At 30.2% G+C, this 22,845-nt stretch overlaps 1 protein-coding gene across 1 annotated transcript; it reads right to left on the bottom strand.

The window, feature by feature from the left end:
* Positions 1-3,244: 3,244 nt before the first annotated feature.
* On the bottom strand, positions 3,245-9,170 carry LOC147072802 (uncharacterized; the record flags this gene model as incomplete). The annotated part of the gene is made up of 5 exons (XM_085945718.1): positions 3,245-3,499; positions 5,332-5,442; positions 6,402-6,561; positions 6,781-7,024; positions 9,081-9,170. Coding segments are annotated over 5 exons (774 nt in total), but the record flags the coding sequence as incomplete, so codon positions are not given.
* Between the last annotated feature and the right edge of the window lie 13,675 nt (positions 9,171-22,845).

Below are 22,845 nucleotides of genomic sequence, written 5' to 3'. Positions count from 1 at the left end.
AATTGCAAGGAATGTTTACATAGTGAATTCTATTTGCATTTAGCACAGTTTTCGTTGTGACGATGATTTGTTTTTTGTAATACATCGTGTACGTTTATAAAATTTAATTGGCATTCACCTGTCAACTACTATAAACAACAAACAACTACTATATACAATAAATATTATTACTTTAATAAACTATTTTTTTTAATTCAACTAATAAGACACAAGATTTGAGAATGTACCATTATATATATTGAATATACATAATTTAAAAACATCTCATGCATATACACACTAGAAAAAATCATTTTGTAGAAAAAAAAATCAGAAAAACATTCTATATAGTGGGTACGTATATACATGAGATATTTTCAAATTATGTATGCTCAATATATATTTATAAATAATGTTACATTTCCAAATATTGTGAATTATTCGTTGGATAAAAGGAATAGTTTTTTTTTTAATTATAAGCAAGTGCAAGAACTAAATATATGCAGTGATCCATGACATCGGCTTTTAATTGATACATACCTTGATTTATTATACAAAAACCGATAGCCAACATTAATAACGCAATTTTATAAGCAGTTCATGTAAGAACTACTAGTTAAAACGTCGAGTAAAGAAGGAAGTAGGACACACGGTGGAAATCCAAAAATCTACTACGATGGAAATGCATACCGGCGCGTATCCAGCAGATACAGGTTCAAGTCCCGTCGAGTGTCGTATTTTTTTTCTACAAAATGATTTTTTCTAAATATATTTTATGCAACATTGAAAGTCACGTCAAGTCACCAATAATTTTTAGAGTAGATGCATTGTAATAGGTCAAATAATATTTAATTTAAATTGTATTGAATATATTTCATACAACCATATATTTTTAATAATTAATATCACTGAAGTAAACTTTTAGAATATATCAGAACATGATGCCGATGCATTCTTTTAATACTTTTACCCATATTTAAGTAGAATTGAATTCATTTTCAGTTAATTCTTTTTTGTATGAAAAGTTATTTCGGAAGAAATCCGTAATCCAATCCACTATTATTGGTTGCTAAGGGGTCTGGGGTCCTAGCAACTAAATTATTAATATATACGTGCGTTACTATGGAAATCAAAATTACATTTCTATATTTGACAGTATTCTTTATTTGTTTGTTTGTTGCAAAATAGCAAAAAAATGATTTGTTGACAATTGCCTAATTTGTCTTAAATTATTAAAACATAGAATTGTCAAGTTTATATGATTCAACAGAAAATTTAAAAAACATGGTATATAAAAGTTCTGTTTATCTTGTAATTATTTTTTAAATCCTATTAGCTTTTCATATAAAGTAGTTACATATTATTGATTCTTGTTTCTCGCACGAATAGTTATGTGGTGATGTTAAAATAACAATTCTAACCGAAATTCTAATTATATCTTGTATTCGTATATTCGTCAATAGCTCAATAAATTTGTTATACATCTCCGTAGTATTTTCTATTCGGAAAATTGTTTTCGCTCTAAAACAGTGTGTAATTATAGAAATTGGTAATTAACCATTAATAATTCACTCAACCTAAATTGGTAGAAAACTTAATATAAGCTTTGTGATAATCATTATTATGTGGATTGGAAAATCACGACTTAAACCTCAAGACAGACCATGATATGAACTTACAAATTACGTTGATTCATCCTCAAAATCGAATGCATGTTTATACTCTCATAATGGTTTTGAAACAAAGTTTTATTTGTTAATTCTGCGGTGTATGTTTTAAACTCGACTATGATTTATAATAATTCAACCGTTTCGACAATGATTTTAGAACCAAAATAGCAGTCAACATAAATAACTAAGATAGGTACTATCTAATAATTAACAAAAAAAACTTAGTTTCAAAAGCATTATAAAGGAAATTCTAATTGATGAATATTTTTCAATTTTGCGACCCAGACTTCGTTTTTCGCACTATGCGCACTCACCAATGGCACATGCATACTTACACATAATGCAGTTGATTCTCGTTTGTAATACAAATTAATGCAATAACGTGAACATTATTACTAAGTACATAAATGTTTAAAAATACCGCAGTACATTAGAGACCCACTGTCTAAGCTTAAAATTCTAATTCACATCAAATACCTTCTGACATTAGTATTTATTTTCATTATAATGAAGATCTATCACGTAAACATAAGTTCAAGTAGTAACGATTGGCCTTAACTCACATTTTTGGCAAAGTATAATTAATAATTTTGGGAAGTTGCTTGTTTCCATAGTTTTATATAACTGCTTAACCATAAATATTATAAAACATATGTGTGTACGTTTTCATATATTAAATAAAAACTATTTATGATGCCCTTCTGAGGTCTAAATGGAAAAAACCGATCCTGATCAATATTAAATTATGCGAATCAAGTAATTTATTATATTGAATTGTGTATTTTACATAATATACAAGGACAACTTTGAGAGTAAGTATAATAATAAATTATAACCAGACTAATATATAATATTTTTATACCAAAAATTTTTATACAAAATATACCTTGCGAACACTGTGTTGGACGCATTTAAAGTGTGGTGCTGAATGCTGATAATGAGAGTCTCGGGGATGATCATACATTCACATGATTTAATCATCAGTTAACTCCATGGTCAATCCTTTACTTGATTTGCCTGCGCTGGACTCTCTTATATTTTGTCATACCCCACAGAGAGGATGACAAGAAAAGAAGAAAACATGAGGAGAAACTCATCCTATTTGGTCACATCCAATATCGTAAAAAGGCGAGGTAAACCTCTCGCCGGGCAGACTGACTTAATCTAGAATGCCACGAGATTTCTACTGATAAAGGCTTCGCATGCCATTGAATGGATGAATGCCATCTAAATTTCAGTAATGATGTTTCTACGAAGAAGAAGATTGCATTTTATTTATTTTATTATTTTATTTGTGTATTTACATAAATATGGGCATTGCTATGTCTAAAAACGTAATTTATTTACTAATTACTTATCTAAAACACGACGTTAAGGTTACTTATTTCTAAGATAATTTTAGTAATATGTTGATAGATAAAAATGTGAATTTTACACAGTGAGGTGAGGGTTTAAATCCATGACGCAACGATCAAAAGCTCAATACGCCAATCTCTTTGCTGGGATGTGCAGATTTATACGGATAGCCAAACGAATATATAATATGAAAGGCAAATCATTATGTAACAATATTGTATTCATTATACAAATTAATTAATTCTTAAATATATTAAATGTAAAAATAAATTTAATATATATATTATCTTTGGAGGAAACAGATAATTTTATCTTATATATTCTTCTATCCAAATAAAGATCCAACCCCGACTTGTGTAAACATATCCAATATGGATTCGTTGCATTCCGGGAACAAGGCTTCACAATCTGACCTTTCATCAGAGCCAAGTTTTTCGGCAGCGTGGTATTCGTTATCCGCATGTTTTGACAGTTGGTCTTGGCTTGAAGATGGCCTGGAAAGAGAAATTCGAATAATTACTTAGGTATAATTTTAACTACCAACTAAACCTGGCTGTCAAAAAAAACAGATCATATTTGAAAAGGTGTGTTTTATTTAACTAAAATAATGTAGATTATTGTATAAATATAATCAAAATTTAACGAAAAATAATTTAAAATCAGGTACTTATAATATAGCATCAAAATTTTAGCTTTTTGTGATCGTATTTTATCCTTTTTCCAATACTTTCAAATAATGTAACCTCATAATGCATGGATGGCGTGATAGGTATGCAGGATGAGAGATAAATGGAATCCAATCATTACTTATCGAAACGTTCCTAAACACGTATAGACATTTTCAAGCGTTTTCTACAAATTTTTTTCCCATTTCTACCATGTTGTAAGAAGATATAATAATGTGTGCTATTTTAATATCTTTTATTTAATATTAAAAAAAAAACACTACACAACAATAATATATATTTCAAATATTTTTTTCATAACCCAGTCACGCAGGTAGCATTGAGTATTGGCCAAAGAGTATGTTCATAATATTTTAATATTCACATTGACTTTACCCTATACCACACCCGCTCTTAATCGGACTTATTACGAGACATAGGTTTTAATATAAAAGACCTTTAATTTGTTAAGCCTGGAAATGTCTCAGGAACAGTTACCCAAGACTGAGATCACCGTGCACTTAATTATACTTTAACCTTTGACTGAATTTAATCTACTTTGAGCTAATAATGCCCATATGAGATTGAATAGTGAAAAAAATAATATAATTTTTTAATATAAAACAAAAAGCTAACACAAAACTGCCGGACAAATTATACAAAGACATCTTCACGCAATCTTCAAATGTTTTGAATTAGCTATGTCTTGTATCACTTTTTATATTAGTATTTATATTTTTATATTATCAGTTTTGTTAATTATCAGTGCTCCTCTCTCCCGTGGGCACTTTTTATTTAAAAATTAAAAATAAAGAACATCATTTTAAACTCAGTCAAACCACATTTTATGTGCGTAATGATCTTAGTCTTGGATAGCTGCCGCTAATACATTAACAAGCGTAACAAACTGCTGATGTTTCAGATCAAACGTAGAACCTCGTGATACTCGTACACTCGATGACCAAGTATAGTGCAGGGTGGGTTGGTTTAGTAAGTCTATGTTTATGTTGGCCCAGGATAGGGAAGTGTATAGCAACCTCCGATAGAAGGCGGCACCAAATTAAAAGTTTTAGTAAACTTTTTTCAGCTTCACTATTATCTACAATATTACATATATGGAAAGTGGATGAAGGTAGAGATGATAGAAGCTCATTTTTGCTTGATTGTTGAGATGAGAGTATATCGGTTGATACAATAATACACTGAACACAATAAAAAGGATGATAACCTGAGATTATAATCGCGATTGATTATATTAATGAAGTGAGAGACTTGATTCGAGTGGAATGACGGTTAACTATGTCGAGTGAAGGACTTGTGACAATAGTAGTGCATCTCGTGACGGACTCCATGAGTTGAGTGAGGACTCATAAATTGTCCTTCTTATTTATACTAATGCAGTATAATATATTACAAGAGATATTTTCATACTTACCAATCACTGATCTAGTTATGATTGAGGAAACGCTGACAGTTATTATTTCTATATTCTTTTATTTTAACAAAAAAATCTACAGACCTATTCAAGTGAGTCACTCATTTTTAATGCTGAGTGGTATGATTGGTACATGTATATTCTTAACTTAAATGAGATTTTTTTTCTCCCTTTACTCACTAACGTTTAAATTAGAGTAACATGAATTTTAAAAAACGTTATTTACGTGAATATTATATGCACAAGTTCTCCTAATAATCCGTTCCGGTATGTGAATGGGGTATCGGCTGCTTCACAAATCGTTCTCAAGATACAAGCACGTCCACTGAGCCCATTTCTGTATAAAAAAAATAATAATATCAACATAATACATTTTTATACTCAAATAATTTATGTTGAATTTTAACGTGTTATGCATTTGTTGAGGTGTCGTGAATTTGAGTGTAATATTTGTAATATAATTATTTTAATTATTACCTGCATAATATAATTTATGACGCCTCTGAATAATTAGGAAAACAAAATATTTATTACACCATAGGCGTAGAAAATAATAATTACACATTTTTAATTATTGTTAAAGCACGGTGACGTTTTATGAACGCTTATCAATATAACATATGCAATTAATTACACAATTCATTTGATTAATATATTTACCGAGCGGTAACGTATAAAGACGTGGGTATCGGATTCAAATAACAGGTCTGGCTACTTCACATATTGTTTTTTTTTCAGTGTGTGTTTGGTTCCAGAGAATAGACCTAATGAGTTGATCAATAGGTTAATAACCATTTCTCGTCAAAGAATCTGTTAAAAAACATCTTCGTTTGGCGATCAAGATCCAAATCACATAATTTTGACCAGGACTGTATTTTTGATGACACTAAGTATTCGAGGCACATCTTGCCTACCCTGTAAGCTACAATTCCTGCATATAATAATAAACTAAACATTACTGTTAAACTAAATTAGTGCAGTGTGATTCAAACAATCAAACTGTGCACATCTGCCCAAAAGCTTAACAGAGTGTCAATAATTATTCAAAAAGTATCTATGTTAAAAAATTAATTATATTGCACATCCCGGACAAAACTGATTATCATCAATCACTATGGCAAAATATATAATCCAATTTCTATAGAGTTCACCTAATTCTGTTATCTCTTTTACTGCCACATTTTGCAATAATTAAAATTGACAACATCTATCACATTGCCTGGAAATGACTTATTCTACAATCTGTTGTCACTAATTAATAAAATGACTTAATTAAGAAAAATATTTCTTACTCACTGATCAACCATGTGTTCTAAGATCTTGTAAATATCCCAGCGAGACGTTTTCGGCCTATTCAAATGCGCATCAAATATTTTCTTGTCATGTATTAGTTTACTCTCCTGGTCTTGCAGATGTTTATTTTTAGTCTCGACATGGACAAGGTCCTCTCCGCCTTCTGTATAAATAACATTACGCAAAAAACTACTGCCATTATTCAACTGAAAGTTTGCGCCGTTAAGATTACTATCATTGTTATCAATATGAAAAGGAACATCGCCATGACAGTCTTCCCGCATTTTATTTACTCCCATTTCCTGCTTAATAACTTCCGGCGGATGTTTCATGGAACCCGTAAGTGTATTCCCATTGGTTTTTATTACATTCTGCTGGTAACCTTGCTCATTCTTCCCGCGTATTTCAACTTTATTTGCTTCTCTAGTTACGGGTATTTCCCTTAATTGCGTAGTGTCGCCTGTTCTACGTTTATTTCTGTGTGACCTAGCATTCGGGGCAAAGGAGAACATTGGAGCCGTGTAGTCGGTACTGTTTTGTGGTATGTGATACAGCATTTTAATAACGTAACCCATTGTGACTGATTCATCATCTAAATCCACTGGAAGACCGACACCTATAATTAGCTGTGGACATTAAAACAAAACAATTCATTATAATATCGTCATTTCACTTAAAAACCGACTTATTACAAAGTAAGGTTTGTGTAGTAATAAAATTTTAATAATTATTGAATAAACTATTCATAAAAACCTGCTATGTAGGTCAACTTATTTTTTTTTAAATAAAACCCCCATAAATATAAACTTTTTACATCTTTTCAATTTGGTCATTTTCATTCGTAAAAATACAATAAAAAAATTATAGTTAATACAAAAACAACAAAAATAAAAATGATTACATACATAACTTGAAAAAACCTCAGATATATAATACCCACTAGAAAAAATCATATTTGAAAAAAAATACGATGTTCGGCGGGATTTAACCCGTATAACCAATGATATCGCGCCACTGTGCATTAACCAATTATGCTATAAGCCTCCTATCTAATTGTGACAATTTAAAAAAAAAACTAGTAGATCCAACATGAAATGCTTATGAAGTTATTTATGTTCAATATATGGAATGTTACATTCTCAAAATCTTGTGAAGTATTCGATGAATAAAATAAATGGTTTATTACAAATCGATTACGTTTAAAAATACTATGGAAAATTTGTTCTGTTTTTTAAAAATACTATTAAATTCGCGACTTTTTTCTCTCTCGTAGTATAGTTTTGCAAATAATATTATAATGTAATTATATATTATATAAATATAGCTGACTACTTCCTTACGTTCTCGGTTTCGCACATGGTTGCTTTGTTGATCTATATACACCTAACTTACTTAACAATGCAATAATATTAATTTACAACTTTCAATATCAAAATAACTGCTTAATCACGTCATATTATGTGAAAATAAAAATAATTCTGACAGCAGTAAAATTAAAACAAAAGAATTACAAATAAAAATAGAATCCAAAATAAGCAAACTCTGTCTTCATACGTAGTAAAATTTCAAAATTGGAAGGAACAAAATAAACATAATTTGTATTTAATTGTATATGATAATATTAACGATAAATTAATAAGCAATCAACAAAATATTTGGACTAATAAAAAGGGAAACTATCTAACTGTTAAAATTAGTTACAGAGTAGTTGATAGCAGTTCCAAAAGATTTTTAGAATAAGTAGTGACAATTAAATAAATGTTTATAATAATATATTATGTTATATGCTGAAAGGACTTAAATGTTCGAAATTGAACAAATTTGTGAACTACTATAAATTGACGTTATTATATTTTATTACAACGTTTTTATTAGCTCGTATTCTTATTTGTCCGGTACAAATCTTGCAATCGATTTTAACTAACTTCCCGACTAGCTAGACATTTGAAACTTTTGGAATATATCAGAACGCAATGCCGATGCATTTTTTAATACTTTTAGCTATATTTAAGTAGAATTGAATTCATTTTCAGTTAATTCTGTTTTGTATGAAAAGTTATTTCGGAATAAATCCGTAATCCAACCACTATTATTGGTTGCTAAGAGTCTGGAGTCCTAGCAACTAAATTATTAATATATACGTGCGTTACTATGGAAATCAAAATGACATTTCAGTATTATTTCTATCAAGTACAAATTTTTTTGATCGTTTAAGCTAGCAAGTCAAATTTATATGATTCAACAGAAAATTTAAAAACGTTGTTTATAAAAGGTTCTTTTTATCTTGTAATTATTTAGTCACTTACCTCTACACTGTTTTTATTACACTTGATTTGTGATTTTATAAATAATTATATTTTTATTAGTGCTGAGCATTCGAAATCTCTGAGCATATCTACAAAATCTGTATGTCTTTCTTAAATAAACTCGTACCTTCCACGTGTGTATGTCTTTGACAAAAATATCAATGGCACTAAGAATTTATGAATGAGAAAACTATTATTATATAATATAACCATAAAGCACTAGGTATGTAGCAGAAAATACTCACCACGAGAACGTCTCTTTACAATATAGCAGCAAGCGCTACGACTTACAATGTTAATATTTCTTTACATTAAAGACCTTATTATATAAAATGGCGGCTTAATTACAGCAAAATGGCCACCTATTCGACCTTACCTGAACCCTGGCAGGATCACCATTAGGGTAAAGCAAATATCTCTTATTTCGCGTTAGGGTCCTTGATGCCGGGATTGTGTGTTCCTTAAAAGCAATTACTAGCTGCATATAGCACAGCACGATAACATTTATTTTGTAAATGTTTTCCATTGTTGTAATTGGTAGTTTTCTGAAAACAAATTAAAATAAATTAGTCTTTAAACTATCTGTTTTTTTCTCATATTTGTTTTCCTTGAGAATATATTCGTATAAAATTAAACGATACTTTTAAGGTTAAATCATTTATTATACTATTTCGGCGTATGTACCTATGTAAAATGATGTTACAGTTTTTCAAAACAAAAATATAATTTTACTTTACATTGTTACTATTGTCAATTACATAGTATCGTTTATTAACATTTCCTTATTCGATTTCAGTATACACGGGACAATAAATTAAACATAACAATGTTTATGTCAAACGTTATTTTATTCTACGCAGCATGTAAAACAGAATATTAGGTATATTGGAAATCAACTCTTATTTGTTTATTTTGTTATGTAATAACATACTATATAATATTATATTCTTTATACTATAATATATTGACAGTTTTTCTACTGTTATAGTAATAACCCACGCTGTTGAGCATATAAAGCGAGTAGCTTATCTATTTCTCGTAAAAACATGATCTTCTTAAGGGGGGACATGCTCGTCGAAGGTCAAAATTGAGTTTTTATTGTATTTTCAAACCATGATCCTCGACACTCCTTAAACGTTGTAGATAATCTATTTATATAATTTTGAAGCCTTATTATCCTTTATAGTTATTTTAAACATTTGATGACTGCATAAAGTATTTTTGTTACATAAAATAGTATTCTTTTAAACCTCTCGCTCTAATGTTTTAGAATATAGTTATATTTCGGTACATAACTGTGCAGTGGTTTTAAGATTTTTTACATTTATTATTTTTTAAACGCATTTATAAAACCATTAGCATAATTTATTAAGCAATAATTTTTGTAAAATATTCACGATAAAAAATTATTTTGATAATCTCTGTGAACCCAAATTTGACAAGAATTAGGCATTTTATTATTCAAAAAATCGGCAAAATTAACACATTTGAAGATGATTCTAAAGATATTTATTATAAGCTATGTCTTTGAGCATTCAAGTGTGATAAACATTTTATGAATAATGATTGCTTTTTAATAATTATTGACCTAAGAATAAGGTAGTGTTTTTTTGAAATACGCCATTCCTTTTGTCATTCCCCAGTAGTTAAGCTACAACATACGGCCGTAGCCATAAATTGACAAACTATAATTAAAGTAGGGAGTAAAATGATATTAACGCGCGTGTTTGAACATGTACCGTTTAAAAAAAAAATTAAAAAAATTCGGTTAGGTACATGTTCAAACACGCGCGTTAACATAATTTTACTCCCTACTTTAATTATAGTTTGTCAATTTATGGCTACGGCCGTATGTTGTAGCTTAATCACTAGGGAATGACAAAAGAAATGGCGTATTTCAATAAAACACTACCTTATTCTTAGGTCAATAATTATTATAAAGCAATCATTATTCATAAGATGTTTATCACACTAGAATGGTCAAAGACATAGCTTATAATAAGTATCTTTAGAATCATCTTCAAATGTGTTAATCTTGCCGATTTTTTGTATAATAAAATGCCTAATTCTTGTCAAATTTGGGATCACAGAGATTATCAAAATAATTTTTTATCGTGAATATTTTACAAAAATTATCTCGTAATAAATTATACTAATGGATTTATAAATGCGTTTAAAAATTAATAAAAGTAAAAAATCTTAACACCACTGCACAGTTATGTACCGAAATATGACTATATTCTAAAACATTAGAGCGAGAGGTTTAAAAGAATACTATTTTATGTAACAAAAATTCCATATGCAGTCATCAAATGTTTAAAATAACTATAAAGGATAATAAGGCTTCAAAATTATATAAATAGATTATCTACAACGTTTAAGGAGTGTCCAGGATCATGGTTTGAAAATACAAAAAAAACTCAATTTTGACCTTCGACGAGCATGTCCCCCCTTAATGTCCCTTTTTAAGTAATGGCTTAATTCGACATGTTTAGAATTTGATGTGCAGGTATAATAATAAAATACCTGCTATGAAGTATATTAAAAAAATCATAAATATGGTATTTAAATATTATTTAAAATATTTATACCTATGCATATATGCAAACCTATGCACAAAATAGATAAATAAATTGAAATGTAAAACCCGTGGCAATGGACCAAAGTTCTGAAGCAGAGTAAAAGATTGACAGGACATTATATTAACGTGTCAAACTAAATTGCATAGTATTAACTATTTAAAATAGCATATTCTTTAACACGTGTTTAAGTTTATCTCATATTTTCCGCACTTGAAATATTTAGCCTGTTATACCACACCCAGTAGGTTAAGCCAGTTCCCATTAATGTTGTGTTCTCTGGTAGCAACTTATGTGACAAGCACTCTTGAGTGTGTGGCAACATGAGTTTAGGGTTACTTTGTAAATATTCGCATATAATTATTTTAATTTTAGGATACATCCGATTGAGACCAAGGGTTAGTTTTTATTATTTGACAGACTCGTCGTCAGACATTTAATCCTCGTAGGCTAATGCGTAAAGCATTGACTTCTCATTGGGGGCTTGCGGTTTGATTGCTTTTACCACCCTCACCACAACACATGTATGTATTATTCTAAAAGCATGGATTTTTCTATAAGTAATTGTTTCGCTGAAATTATTACACTACCACATTAAATCAGTCTCGTGGCGTGTTGAAAAGAAATAAACGTAAAAGGTTATATTAAAACAACTAATAAAATATAAGTAGATTATTTTATATCTGCACTAAAAATATCGAACGATAGATACACACGTCGCGTTGTAACAAATATGCACACATTTTGAATGATTCGCATCACTGAACTATATAAATTCTGAATATACTATGCTGTACAATTGTCGTCTCTATAATGCGTTAACGTTATAAATCAGATCTTTAAAGAAAACAAAAACTTACATAGCAACTTTTGTAATTATTTACTCATTCAGTTCGACTGAAAAGAATTATTCATTTACATCACTGCCGACTGTAACAAAACTGAATATTATAAAAGAAAAAAATACTGACAACTTCACAGTCAACTAATTAAATGACTCAAAATATTTCAGTGTTCATTGAAAGGTTTACTAGCAAACAAAATAATATATTACGTAACACTGTAGTGACACTAAACGTATGCAATTTAGTAAACGGTTTACGTGGAAATTCGAGCTGCGGCGAGAGAGCCAACGGTAAATCTTTCGTCAAACAAGTCTTAAGCAGTATTTACATTTACGGTAGCATTTACAGAGAAGGCGACATAACTGTACCACTTTCAAGACTAACGGTTTCGTTTCAGACTCTTAACCCTAAAAACGATAGAGTTTTTAGAAAAATAATTATTATTTTGTACAAATCGAACAACGATAACATAATATGTATTGTTAGTTAGTTCTTAACTATTGTAAAGCAGACCCGACATGGTCACTATTGACAGTATACATGAAAATATTGTATCCGTGTTTTATCAACCGTACACGATCAGTATAATATTAATATCTATTAAAATTTATATTTTAACGTTTTTACTTTACTTTAAATTGTAATTTTATAACGATATACATAAAGGGTACCTACCACAGAACAAATAATAAATAAAATACCGATAGGCTATATTCAATACGCCACATCTTGATGCAGGGTTTTGAATGTGTGAGTGTCCTACGAAAATGAAGCACGCATTATGCACGTGCAATAGTGTGTGTAATACACCAACTAAATGAGCGTAAATGCATAAACCGAGAGTAGTTTTCAGTATTCGACATAAAACGTATTCTAGATACGTATGTAAGTTTAACCCGGATTCTTCCTTACTCGAGTCGGTTACCTGCTATCGCCTTACCCGTTGTGTATTTCAGTTCCCATTATTTCTGAGCTCCCTGGTACCTGCTCATTAAATTTTCGTAAAGTTATTTTTTAATTTTACCATCATTCACCATCTCTTGAAATTAACAATCGTTCAAAGGTATTTTGGCTAAAATTTTAGTAATTTTGAATAAACTATAAACATACTATGCAAACGTGAAGTTTGATATTTTTGACAGAAAATATTATGTAGTTGGAGCGACGCCGAGTGAGATAAAACGATGGAATAAGCTTCATGTAAGAGCAGTCGGAAATAGTAACAGTAACAATAAAAAAATAACTTTACCCCATGTGATTCGTACGCAATAGAAGAAATCGCAATCTGCGTAATTTTAAGATTAAGTTATTCCAATATCGTAGAAAATCGTAGAAATTGAGTGAAAACCTGGCTAAAAATGAGAAAATCATACTCATTTCAATCTTATATCTACGATCTCAATTTATATCATATTACATACTATGATACTTCCAAATACTGATGGTCAAATATCAATATACGCGAATATTGGTCAATACATTCCATCACTCCATCGTTCTACCCTACTGATAGAAATAATATTAATCGTGTACGGATAACTTAACGGCCCACGTGCTCGGCGTAGGTCAAAATTGAGTTTTTATTGTATTTTCAAACCATGATCCTGGACACTCCTTAAACGTTGTAGATAATCTATTTATATAATTTTAAAGCCTTATTATCTTTTATATTTATTTTAAACATTTGATGACTGCATGAAGTATTTTTGTTACATAAAATAGTATTCTTTTAAACCTCTCGCTCTAATGTTTTAGAATATAGTCATATTTCGGTACATGAATGTGCAGTGGTGTTAAAAATTTTTACATTTATTAATATTTAAACGCATTTATAAAACCATTAGTATAATTTATGACGAGATAATTTTAGTAAAAAATTCACGATAAAAAAATATATTGATAATCTCTGTGATCCCAAATTTGACAAGAATTAGGCATTTTATTATTCAAAAAATCGGCAAGATTAACACATTTGAAGATGATTCTAAATATATTTATTATAAGCTATGTTTTTGACTATTTAAGTGTTTCTATATTGTGGAATCGCAAACAACTCTTGTAATACAATAACTTCATGAAAAAAAACACATAAAATATATCTTGACCTCACCTGAAATCGAATCTGGATCCCAGGATAAGAAACGAGTACCTTACGCATTGAAATACGTGGGCTTATAATCCTTATAATGATACTAAGCTCATGTTAATATTAGCCTAAAATAGCCAATGTATTTTAATAGTGTGATGAAAAATATGTATATGGTATGAATAAATTAGAAGTCTTATTTTAGAACCAGCCACGTGTTAAGTGTCACAGTATATTCTCTACATAACGTAAGAGGTTCACGTTAGTAGAGGAGGGGCACTAATGACCCGTTAAATTCATTAATATTAGTAACGGCTATCCATTTTCCCAGGTAATAACCGTAGAAATCCCATTAACCATCAGTTGATGTGAAAAAGTTTTTTTGATTTATTTGAATTGTTTTATCAAGTTTGGAGTATTTTTCTGTGAAACTAAATAATATTACTCTTTTAGGCAGTCACATTAGGCCGGCAATGGAGTAATGGACAGAACTTCTGAATGTCATGGATTCGAATTATTTTGCTGAATGGTGTTTTGATTTAAAGTATTGACCAATGGGTTAAACAAATTACTCACAATTAATGACTGGATTAATAATACATCAATAATTTTATTATAGAGACACATAAACATTACAGTCCTTAATGTTGGATGATTTTACGACCACTCTTTAGTATTGGCTTTATATTATTTTGTGCTATTATAAATATTACTTAAATACCTAAGTATCATCATTTAATATCATTTTAGAGATAGAAAGTAAATATTTACTAACATCTACAATAAAAAGTTTGAATTGATTTATTAAAATAGTTCTCTATATCAAACTAAAGTAATATGAAAACCAAATATCAAAAAAGTTTTTTCAGCAATTATTTAATTTTCTCTATTAAACAAAATATAAACATTAATCCATTGTTTTTGTTTCAATCCCATTTATAGTGTTTTAATCCGCTTTATTTTTTTATTTTATTCTCGTTAGCAATCAAATAATTGCATCACTGTCAATCAGCATTTGCAAATGATAAAAAATACAAAACAAGCTTTTATTGAAAACACGAAACTTTTTCGTGTTAAAATAATAATTCGCAAAATGCAGTTTTTATTCAACAAAGCACTTATCGCATCCCACCAGTTTTATACAGAGTGTTTACAACATTTTAAATAAAACCCAAATATTGATAATAATAGTTTACTCTCTCTTTTAGATTCCGATTTCAATTGACTAATTCAAATATTTTTTCATTCGATAGTTAATATAATATATTATATTGTAGTATTTTCATTTTTTTCACATCGTTTGAATAGTTATTGATCAAAATACACATAAAAACTGATGATATATCACTATATTATAGAAAAAATATGTATTAATAACTTCGTTAGTAAACGATCCATTGAAAAACAAATTTTTGTACGAAATGAAAAGTTTAATTTGTTTCTCTAACATGCAGATGTCTTTTCAGTTGATATAATATATAATGCGTGTAAACTTGTTTTATTTTTTACCACGTTTTTCTTAGCTCGTATTCTTGTTTATCCGGTGGTTTTTTATCCAGTACAAATCTTGCAATCGATTTTTAACTAATTTCCCGACTAGCTAGACATTTGAAACTTTTAGAATATATCAGAATAGCCAATGCATTCTTTTAATACTTTTAGCAATATTTAAGTAGAATTGAATTCATGTTCAGTTAATTCTGTTTTGTATGAAAAGTTATTTTGGAAGAAATCCGTAATCCAATCCACTATTATTGGTTGCTAAGCGGGTGGTCCTAGCAACTAAATTATTAATATATACGTGCGTACTATGGAAATCAAAATGACATTTCAGTATTCTATATTTGTTTGTTTGTTCCAAAATAGCAAAAAAAAATGATTTGTTGACAATTGCCTTATTATTTTGTCCTAAGTTATTAATACATAGAATTGTCAAGTTTATATGATTCAACACAAAATTTAAAAACGTGGTATATAAAAAGTTCTTTTTATCTTGTAATTATTCTACTTATATTTTTATGTACATGCTTCCTCAGTTCAAGTCCACCCTTCAGTTTAGGTCGCATATGGTGTTTAAATCCAACTCGTCACTATACATTCATCTTCTATAAAATCGACCTTGTCTTTATTTGTCTTCCAGCTTCCCGAGTGTCAGTTTTTTCATATCTTCGTCTCCGCCCCAAATGGGTGTCATTATTGGGTTGGAATATACCATGCAGTACACACCGCTTAAATGACCCAACACTGTTTTTTGTCATGAACCGGGTCTCCGAGCCATACATGACAATAGGTATAATTTGTGTTTTAAACAAGATGCATTTCAAGTTTCGGTTCAATTCCTTGGAACGCAGTACCTTCATTAGACTGAAGCGACATTTTTAGGTAGAATAAGGCATCTTTTTTTTCAAGGCTACTCTCATTCTTAATAGAGAACCCTTGCTACACGACATTTTTGACCCTTTCAAAAGCGCCGTTATGCATCCCGAAATTATCACAAGATCTGTCTGGCTATCTTGATACAATCATACATTTGGTTTTCATTTCCTGTATATATACTGTGATAAAAATCGCGAATAAAATGTATGGGCGAAAATTAATTTGGAGAAGGAAATTAGGGTGGCTTTTTGTGATTTTTTACCAATGTTATACATGTTTTGACTGTGGAAAAATCTTAATGCATCAAGAGCGCCATAAATTAAATAATTTTAGAAAACCATAGGTAATGGCATAAGTATATAAATATATGTATACCAAGCATTTAAACATTTTTTGCTGCCCAACCATTGTTAAAGTCAAACAAAAATAATTTGTATTTATTTAAGAATAGTCCAAGTTTCAAGAAAATAGTACTAAAAAGACATACTGCTGCATTTAAAATGACCATACCTCAGACTTCAGAAACAGTTACCTTACTTTTATTACAATACTTTCACATAAGTAATACCCTAGTGGCCTAGTATACGTGGACTGTAGCGGTGATAGAAATAAATTACTATTAAAATAATATTCTGGCAAAAAATTAAATTACTGAGTCGCATTGTTTCTGTATTTGATATTTACTGCGTATATGTGTAATATAAATGTATATACAGAGGAAAAGTGATTCAGTTTTCCGGCGATCGGGCCGCGTTAGTTTCACGAGCCGCCGCGCCAGCCCGGCTATATTGTCGACGCCTTCATTTAACGGCGCCGGGACGCATCGCTGAACCGCGATGCTATTTAGCCTCACGTTCTATTCAACTTAACACCAAATTGTTTCGACAAATAAAACACTCTTTGTCAGGCCCGTTATTAGGGGCTCTACGCCGGTTTTTCTTATATCTAGTTACGGATGATTTCTGCAATTCAGCAATCGTTAGCCAACTCTCAGTGGGACCCGACATATTAAATTCAAATAAAACTTATGTTATAATATTATCAACACTTAAAAATCATGTATTTTAAACAACCTCCGAAAGTAATTTTGAACTCATAAATTTCCTTTTCCGTTAATCTACCGAATCATCTGCATTATTACGATTAATTTATAAATAACTACCTACGCTATCTAATGTGTTTCAAATTCCACATGAAATGAGTACCAACCGTGTAATTTAAATCAAGGCAATAATAACACTAATATTTTATATCTCGAGTTAAATGCGCATATTGTTTTTTCAATGTATTTTGGAACCATAGTATGCACCTAATAGGTTCAGCAAGTGTCTAATAACCGTTTCTTGTAAAAATAACTGTTAAAAAAACTCATCATAAGGCACGGCCCAGATCCACATAAATGATTGTAGAGCCAATTATAAAAAAACTCGAGGCAGAAGTAATCATTTTTTTAGTTATGATATCCTTACGATCGCTATTAATTGTTTATTAAAAAAATATTCTATATTGAATATACAAAATATTTATGAATGTAAGATTCTTTTTATTGAAAATATTTACCTTTCAAAACCCGAAAGCATACATATTAGAAAACATCTCAAGAAAAAAATACAGAGTGTGATACAAACACAAATATTACTTTCTGTACTGAGTGTACTTATCCAAAAAATCTTATATTCTTAACAGAAAATAAGGGAATGGGATGACTGGCCTCCGGACAATTGGACGCTGCACTGTCGTAGACACGTGTAGACGAGGTATTTTAATCAGTTTCTATCTACTACTTAGTAGTTTGAATTCATTTTACTCTTATTATAATATAATCTTTATCGCGGATTGAGAATTACCATGCCTAAGGCTTTATATAAAATAAAAAACTCTTTTTTCGTTGGAACGATTTCATATGCACGATTAAATCATTGTTTACGTCTGCATATTTACATTCTCACCAACTATTAAATCATAATATAATCAATCATTGAAATACAAATAATAATATTGAATATTTTTTTAAAGTACCCAACGTCTATTTATTTTCAAATTCCGTGGCGTCCAGTTGTCCGGTGCCAAATCGTCCTATACCCGAAAATAATTAGAGAGAGCCTAAAAAAACTGTAGAGTGAGTGATTTATCTGCAGAAACCTACATCTTTGTATTGCAGCTTGCGTATTACTATGAAGGAAAAGCACGCTTGATGTGAGCTATCACAAATTTCCCCTTGATAAAACTCTCGCAAATCTATCATTTAGTTAGTATAACTTCTGGTATAGTTATCTTATGTGGCATGAACTCTTTTCTTACCCCAAAAGACAGTTTTCATAGATTTTATAGTAGATTTTTCCACATTGATTTTGTTATGAAAGTAGTTACTTGGAGTACGTATTATGCTTTTACTGCATATACGAAAATACACGTCTCATTTTTAGTCACAAAATTATAAATCGTCATCGTTTATGCAGGGCTCGCCAACCTGGTCCCTGCCGCCCACTAGTGAGCGTTCCAGCTTTCGTGGTGGGCGGTAGGGGTTTTAAAAATATTTTTATTATGTTTTTAAAAAAAAAAATGCCTGTCTTATATCCAAATATGTGGAAAATGATATTTAGTTTATTGATACCTTTCTCTACCTCATTTCTTGTGGAATCATATTATGACCAAATAAAAAAACCGCCTGAATGTTTCCAAAGAGGAGAACTTCGTTTGTTCATCACAAAAATTAAGCCAGATATCCAGTATTTAATTTTGCAGCATCGTCCTCAGGGATCTCTTTAATAATTTAATTAATTAAACATAATTTTATCAGAATTAATGCTACTATGTATGCAAAGCATAAATAAAAAGATAGATTTAACTAGAATGAGTTGTTTTATAAATATTTATTCTGCCAAACTCAGCGAAAGTCTGACATAAACTATTTGGTACGTAATTATTATTATATGCTTTAACTTACTTTAACTCTGCTTTATAAATTTTATTAAGTAAAGTTACTTACTACTTTCTAAAACTTACCTACTTTCAGAGATACAAAAGTTGGCGGTAGGTATAAAAAGGTTGACTACCCCTGGTTTATAGCACCACAACCCTTGGTGGGTCTTGGCCTCCATTAAAAGCTTCCTCCACCCTGGACGATCCAGTGCTGATACTATCCAGTTGATTTGACTTAGCATTCTTAAATCTTCTGTGACGCATTCTAGCTATCTCAATTTCGGCCGTTCAGGTCTTCTTTTTCTTTCGGGATTTACGTATATAGCCCGTCTTGCTGGTATATCCCCCGGCATTCTATGCACGTAGCTGATCCAGAGCGTTTTCTGCAATTTTTTACGCCACGTGATCTTTTCGCTCCTATTTATCAAATTATGAATACAGTAGTAAAACCAAACTCCGGTGTGCCAATAAAATCCTTAATAGGGAAAATGCAAAAATTAATCACTACAATCTTGCAGTATCCTTAGCTTGCTTAGGTATATTAAATGATCCTAAATGTCATTGCGGAAGCGACAACGAAGATATAAATCACAATATTTGGCAATGTTTGCTTTACGATGATCAAAGACAAAGGCTTCTTGACAAATTTGAGAAGTCAAAATTATCAATTACCACTTAATCTTGAGATGTTTATAGCTCAGCCAAATATCACATAATTCTTGTTAATCCAACAATTTCTCAGAGAATGTAACATGCACTTATCAATTATAATACCACAATGTTGGAGCTAACATGTAATATTATTTAAATTCTAATTTTATGGTTATTTTTGTTTTATTATCATTAATATTATATAAATGTATGGCTAAAGATGCCTCGGCTGAGACTTCATAGCTTAATAATAAAAATATATGAATTCAAAAAAACTGGGTAGCCACTCATTAGCTCAAAATTTTTTTAGCAGCATTGACACCCATTGTCCTTCTAAAACGATTTCAGCATTCATAACACACGTATTATTTTATGTCCAATAGTTTACAAATTATTTTCCAATGACGTATACTCGCCGAAATGCTCATTTATTTGAAAAGAATTCAGTCCTTTGTTTGCTAAAATTATACTATTAATTTTCTTGCAAAATAATAGTCATAATATTATGTGCAGTCTAATTACTGCGCACTAAAATAAAGTGAAAAGATTTGCGCATTTTCAAGGTTATATTATTATACGTAAAAATATTTTTCATTTAAAAGAAATATATTATACTGTTAATGATTTACTACATTCCTAAAAAAATAACGGGTAGCACTACCACCTGTCAACATTCTTGAATGTGGCTTAGTTATAAATTCTTCTTCTTATTGTGCCATCCCCTAGCGGAGGTCGGCCACCATCAAGGCGATCTTATCTTTGTCGTCTGCTACCCGGAACAGTTCAGTGGAGCTGCACTCGTACCAATCACGGAGGTTCTTAAGCCACGAAATGATTTTGATTAAAATCAAATTTAGACTTTAGTACTGCCTTACCTTTCCGTCAATCTATTACAAATTTATTCCAATGTCATTTAATGCTTTCTATATAAATATGTACTCTTGTATATGGTAGTAATCTACTATACCTAATTATCTGTCAAACTATTATGAGAGTATCATATTGTTTGTTTTCTGTCACGACCCGAATAAAATAAATGATTTCTTTATCTTCGTGTTAGTTTATTTTTCAAATTTAGAATTTACGTTTAGGTTTTTTGTTTTTTTCACATTACCCCATTTTTAATATGTCTTCTCCCTATCTCGCTCTTCTGTACACATTTTTATATGTTTTCTTTCATGCGTTACAGATAAATTAAGATATATAATACTATATTAAAGGTAATATTCGCTGATAACATTGTGTATTAAAACCGGTTTTTATGGGAAAATAATTAATATACTTATCGGTATTATTAATTTTCCGGTAGTGCAATCCCTGTAGCACAAAAATAAATGCCAATTGCGGTGAGCATCGTCCGTTTTATGATGGCCTGCTAATTGTATTTACGATGTTACGTGTACACTGTTATTACAGCTCAATTTGCTTTTTAGACCAAAAAAAGTTAACTAGACCAGAGTTTTAACTAATAAAACAACACTGTTTTGTTAATAAAAAAATATATGCAACTTTTTATTCCATATTTTATTGATTGCTTCGTATAGAAATGTACAAGTATCTCCAATAGGACTTTATATTGATCTTCTAAGATTTTTGACAATAAAATAGTGGTATGTATGACGTGGTCCTCGAAGAACCAATCTGATTTGAAACGTATTTAAGCGCCTGAATAGTATGTATCTTCAAAACTGACCTGCCTTTGTGTCTTAAGCATAACATTTTCAACCATTTAATGTAAGATAAATCCAAAAATTACGAGTAGCGTAACATAGTATGGAAGGTTGCGCGTTGAGCATAACGCGAAGTGACCATAAAATGATCCAATGGATAATAAAGCATACAAGAGTTAGTACGCGATGTGATATAGGTCGCCAAGCAGATGAAATGGCAATGGGCTAAGCACTTGGTGTATCTCCCAAGCGGTAGTAAACTGTCTCAGGCATTTAAACCCGTTGAATAGCTGAACTCACGAAATACAGTGGATGTATATGTCAGCAAAGAATTAACGACAGAGAAGAGTAAAGGAAGCTAGGAGAGGCTTTCATCCAGCAGTGTATCAACGCCGATTGATAATGATGATGATGAACAATTGACGTATTATATGGACGAAGTGTGTGAAAAATAAAATTGCAATCAAAATTTCAGTCTGCCCTGAAGTTTTTTCTACCAGAATTATTCCTTATTCTTTGGCAATAAATAGATAAAATAAATACAGATGAAAGTGTCGAAAAATTAACTTTACTTGCATTATAATAAATAATGTAAATTTTCAAATTACGTGAATTTGTTTGCCTCAATTTTATTATTACTTTAATTTAAAATAAAAGATAACAATTAAGTTTTAAGTGATACTGTTAAGGATAATAATCGTTTTAAATATATTTTGTATTTACTTAAGTCTAAACTCTACCTACATTGCAATAAGAGTGATTCTAACATAATTTTGTCAGTTGTAAGCTTTTTCGGGAAAACTACCTTTTTCTGTATTCAATGGTATTTCCTATAAAATAACGTTATGAACTCATAAAGTTCAGTGGATGTATGTGGCAGCAAAGAACTAAGAACCAGTAATAGTGGAAAGAGTTATGGGGAGGCCTCAAAATTAATAAATATATTTTCAAATGGTATATTAAAACTTTCGCAGTATAACATAAATAAATCCAAAAGCGTTAGTATTGAAAT

This window comes from Rhyacophila brunnea, unplaced genomic scaffold (genome assembly GCF_057557595.1).
Source record: "Rhyacophila brunnea isolate RB1 unplaced genomic scaffold, BYU_Rbru_1.0 scaffold_19, whole genome shotgun sequence".
Classification (NCBI taxonomy): Eukaryota; Metazoa; Arthropoda; class Insecta; order Trichoptera; family Rhyacophilidae; genus Rhyacophila; species Rhyacophila brunnea.
The sequence above is the reverse complement of the archived record's forward strand: the minus strand, read 5'-3'. Positions and strand labels throughout refer to the sequence as shown.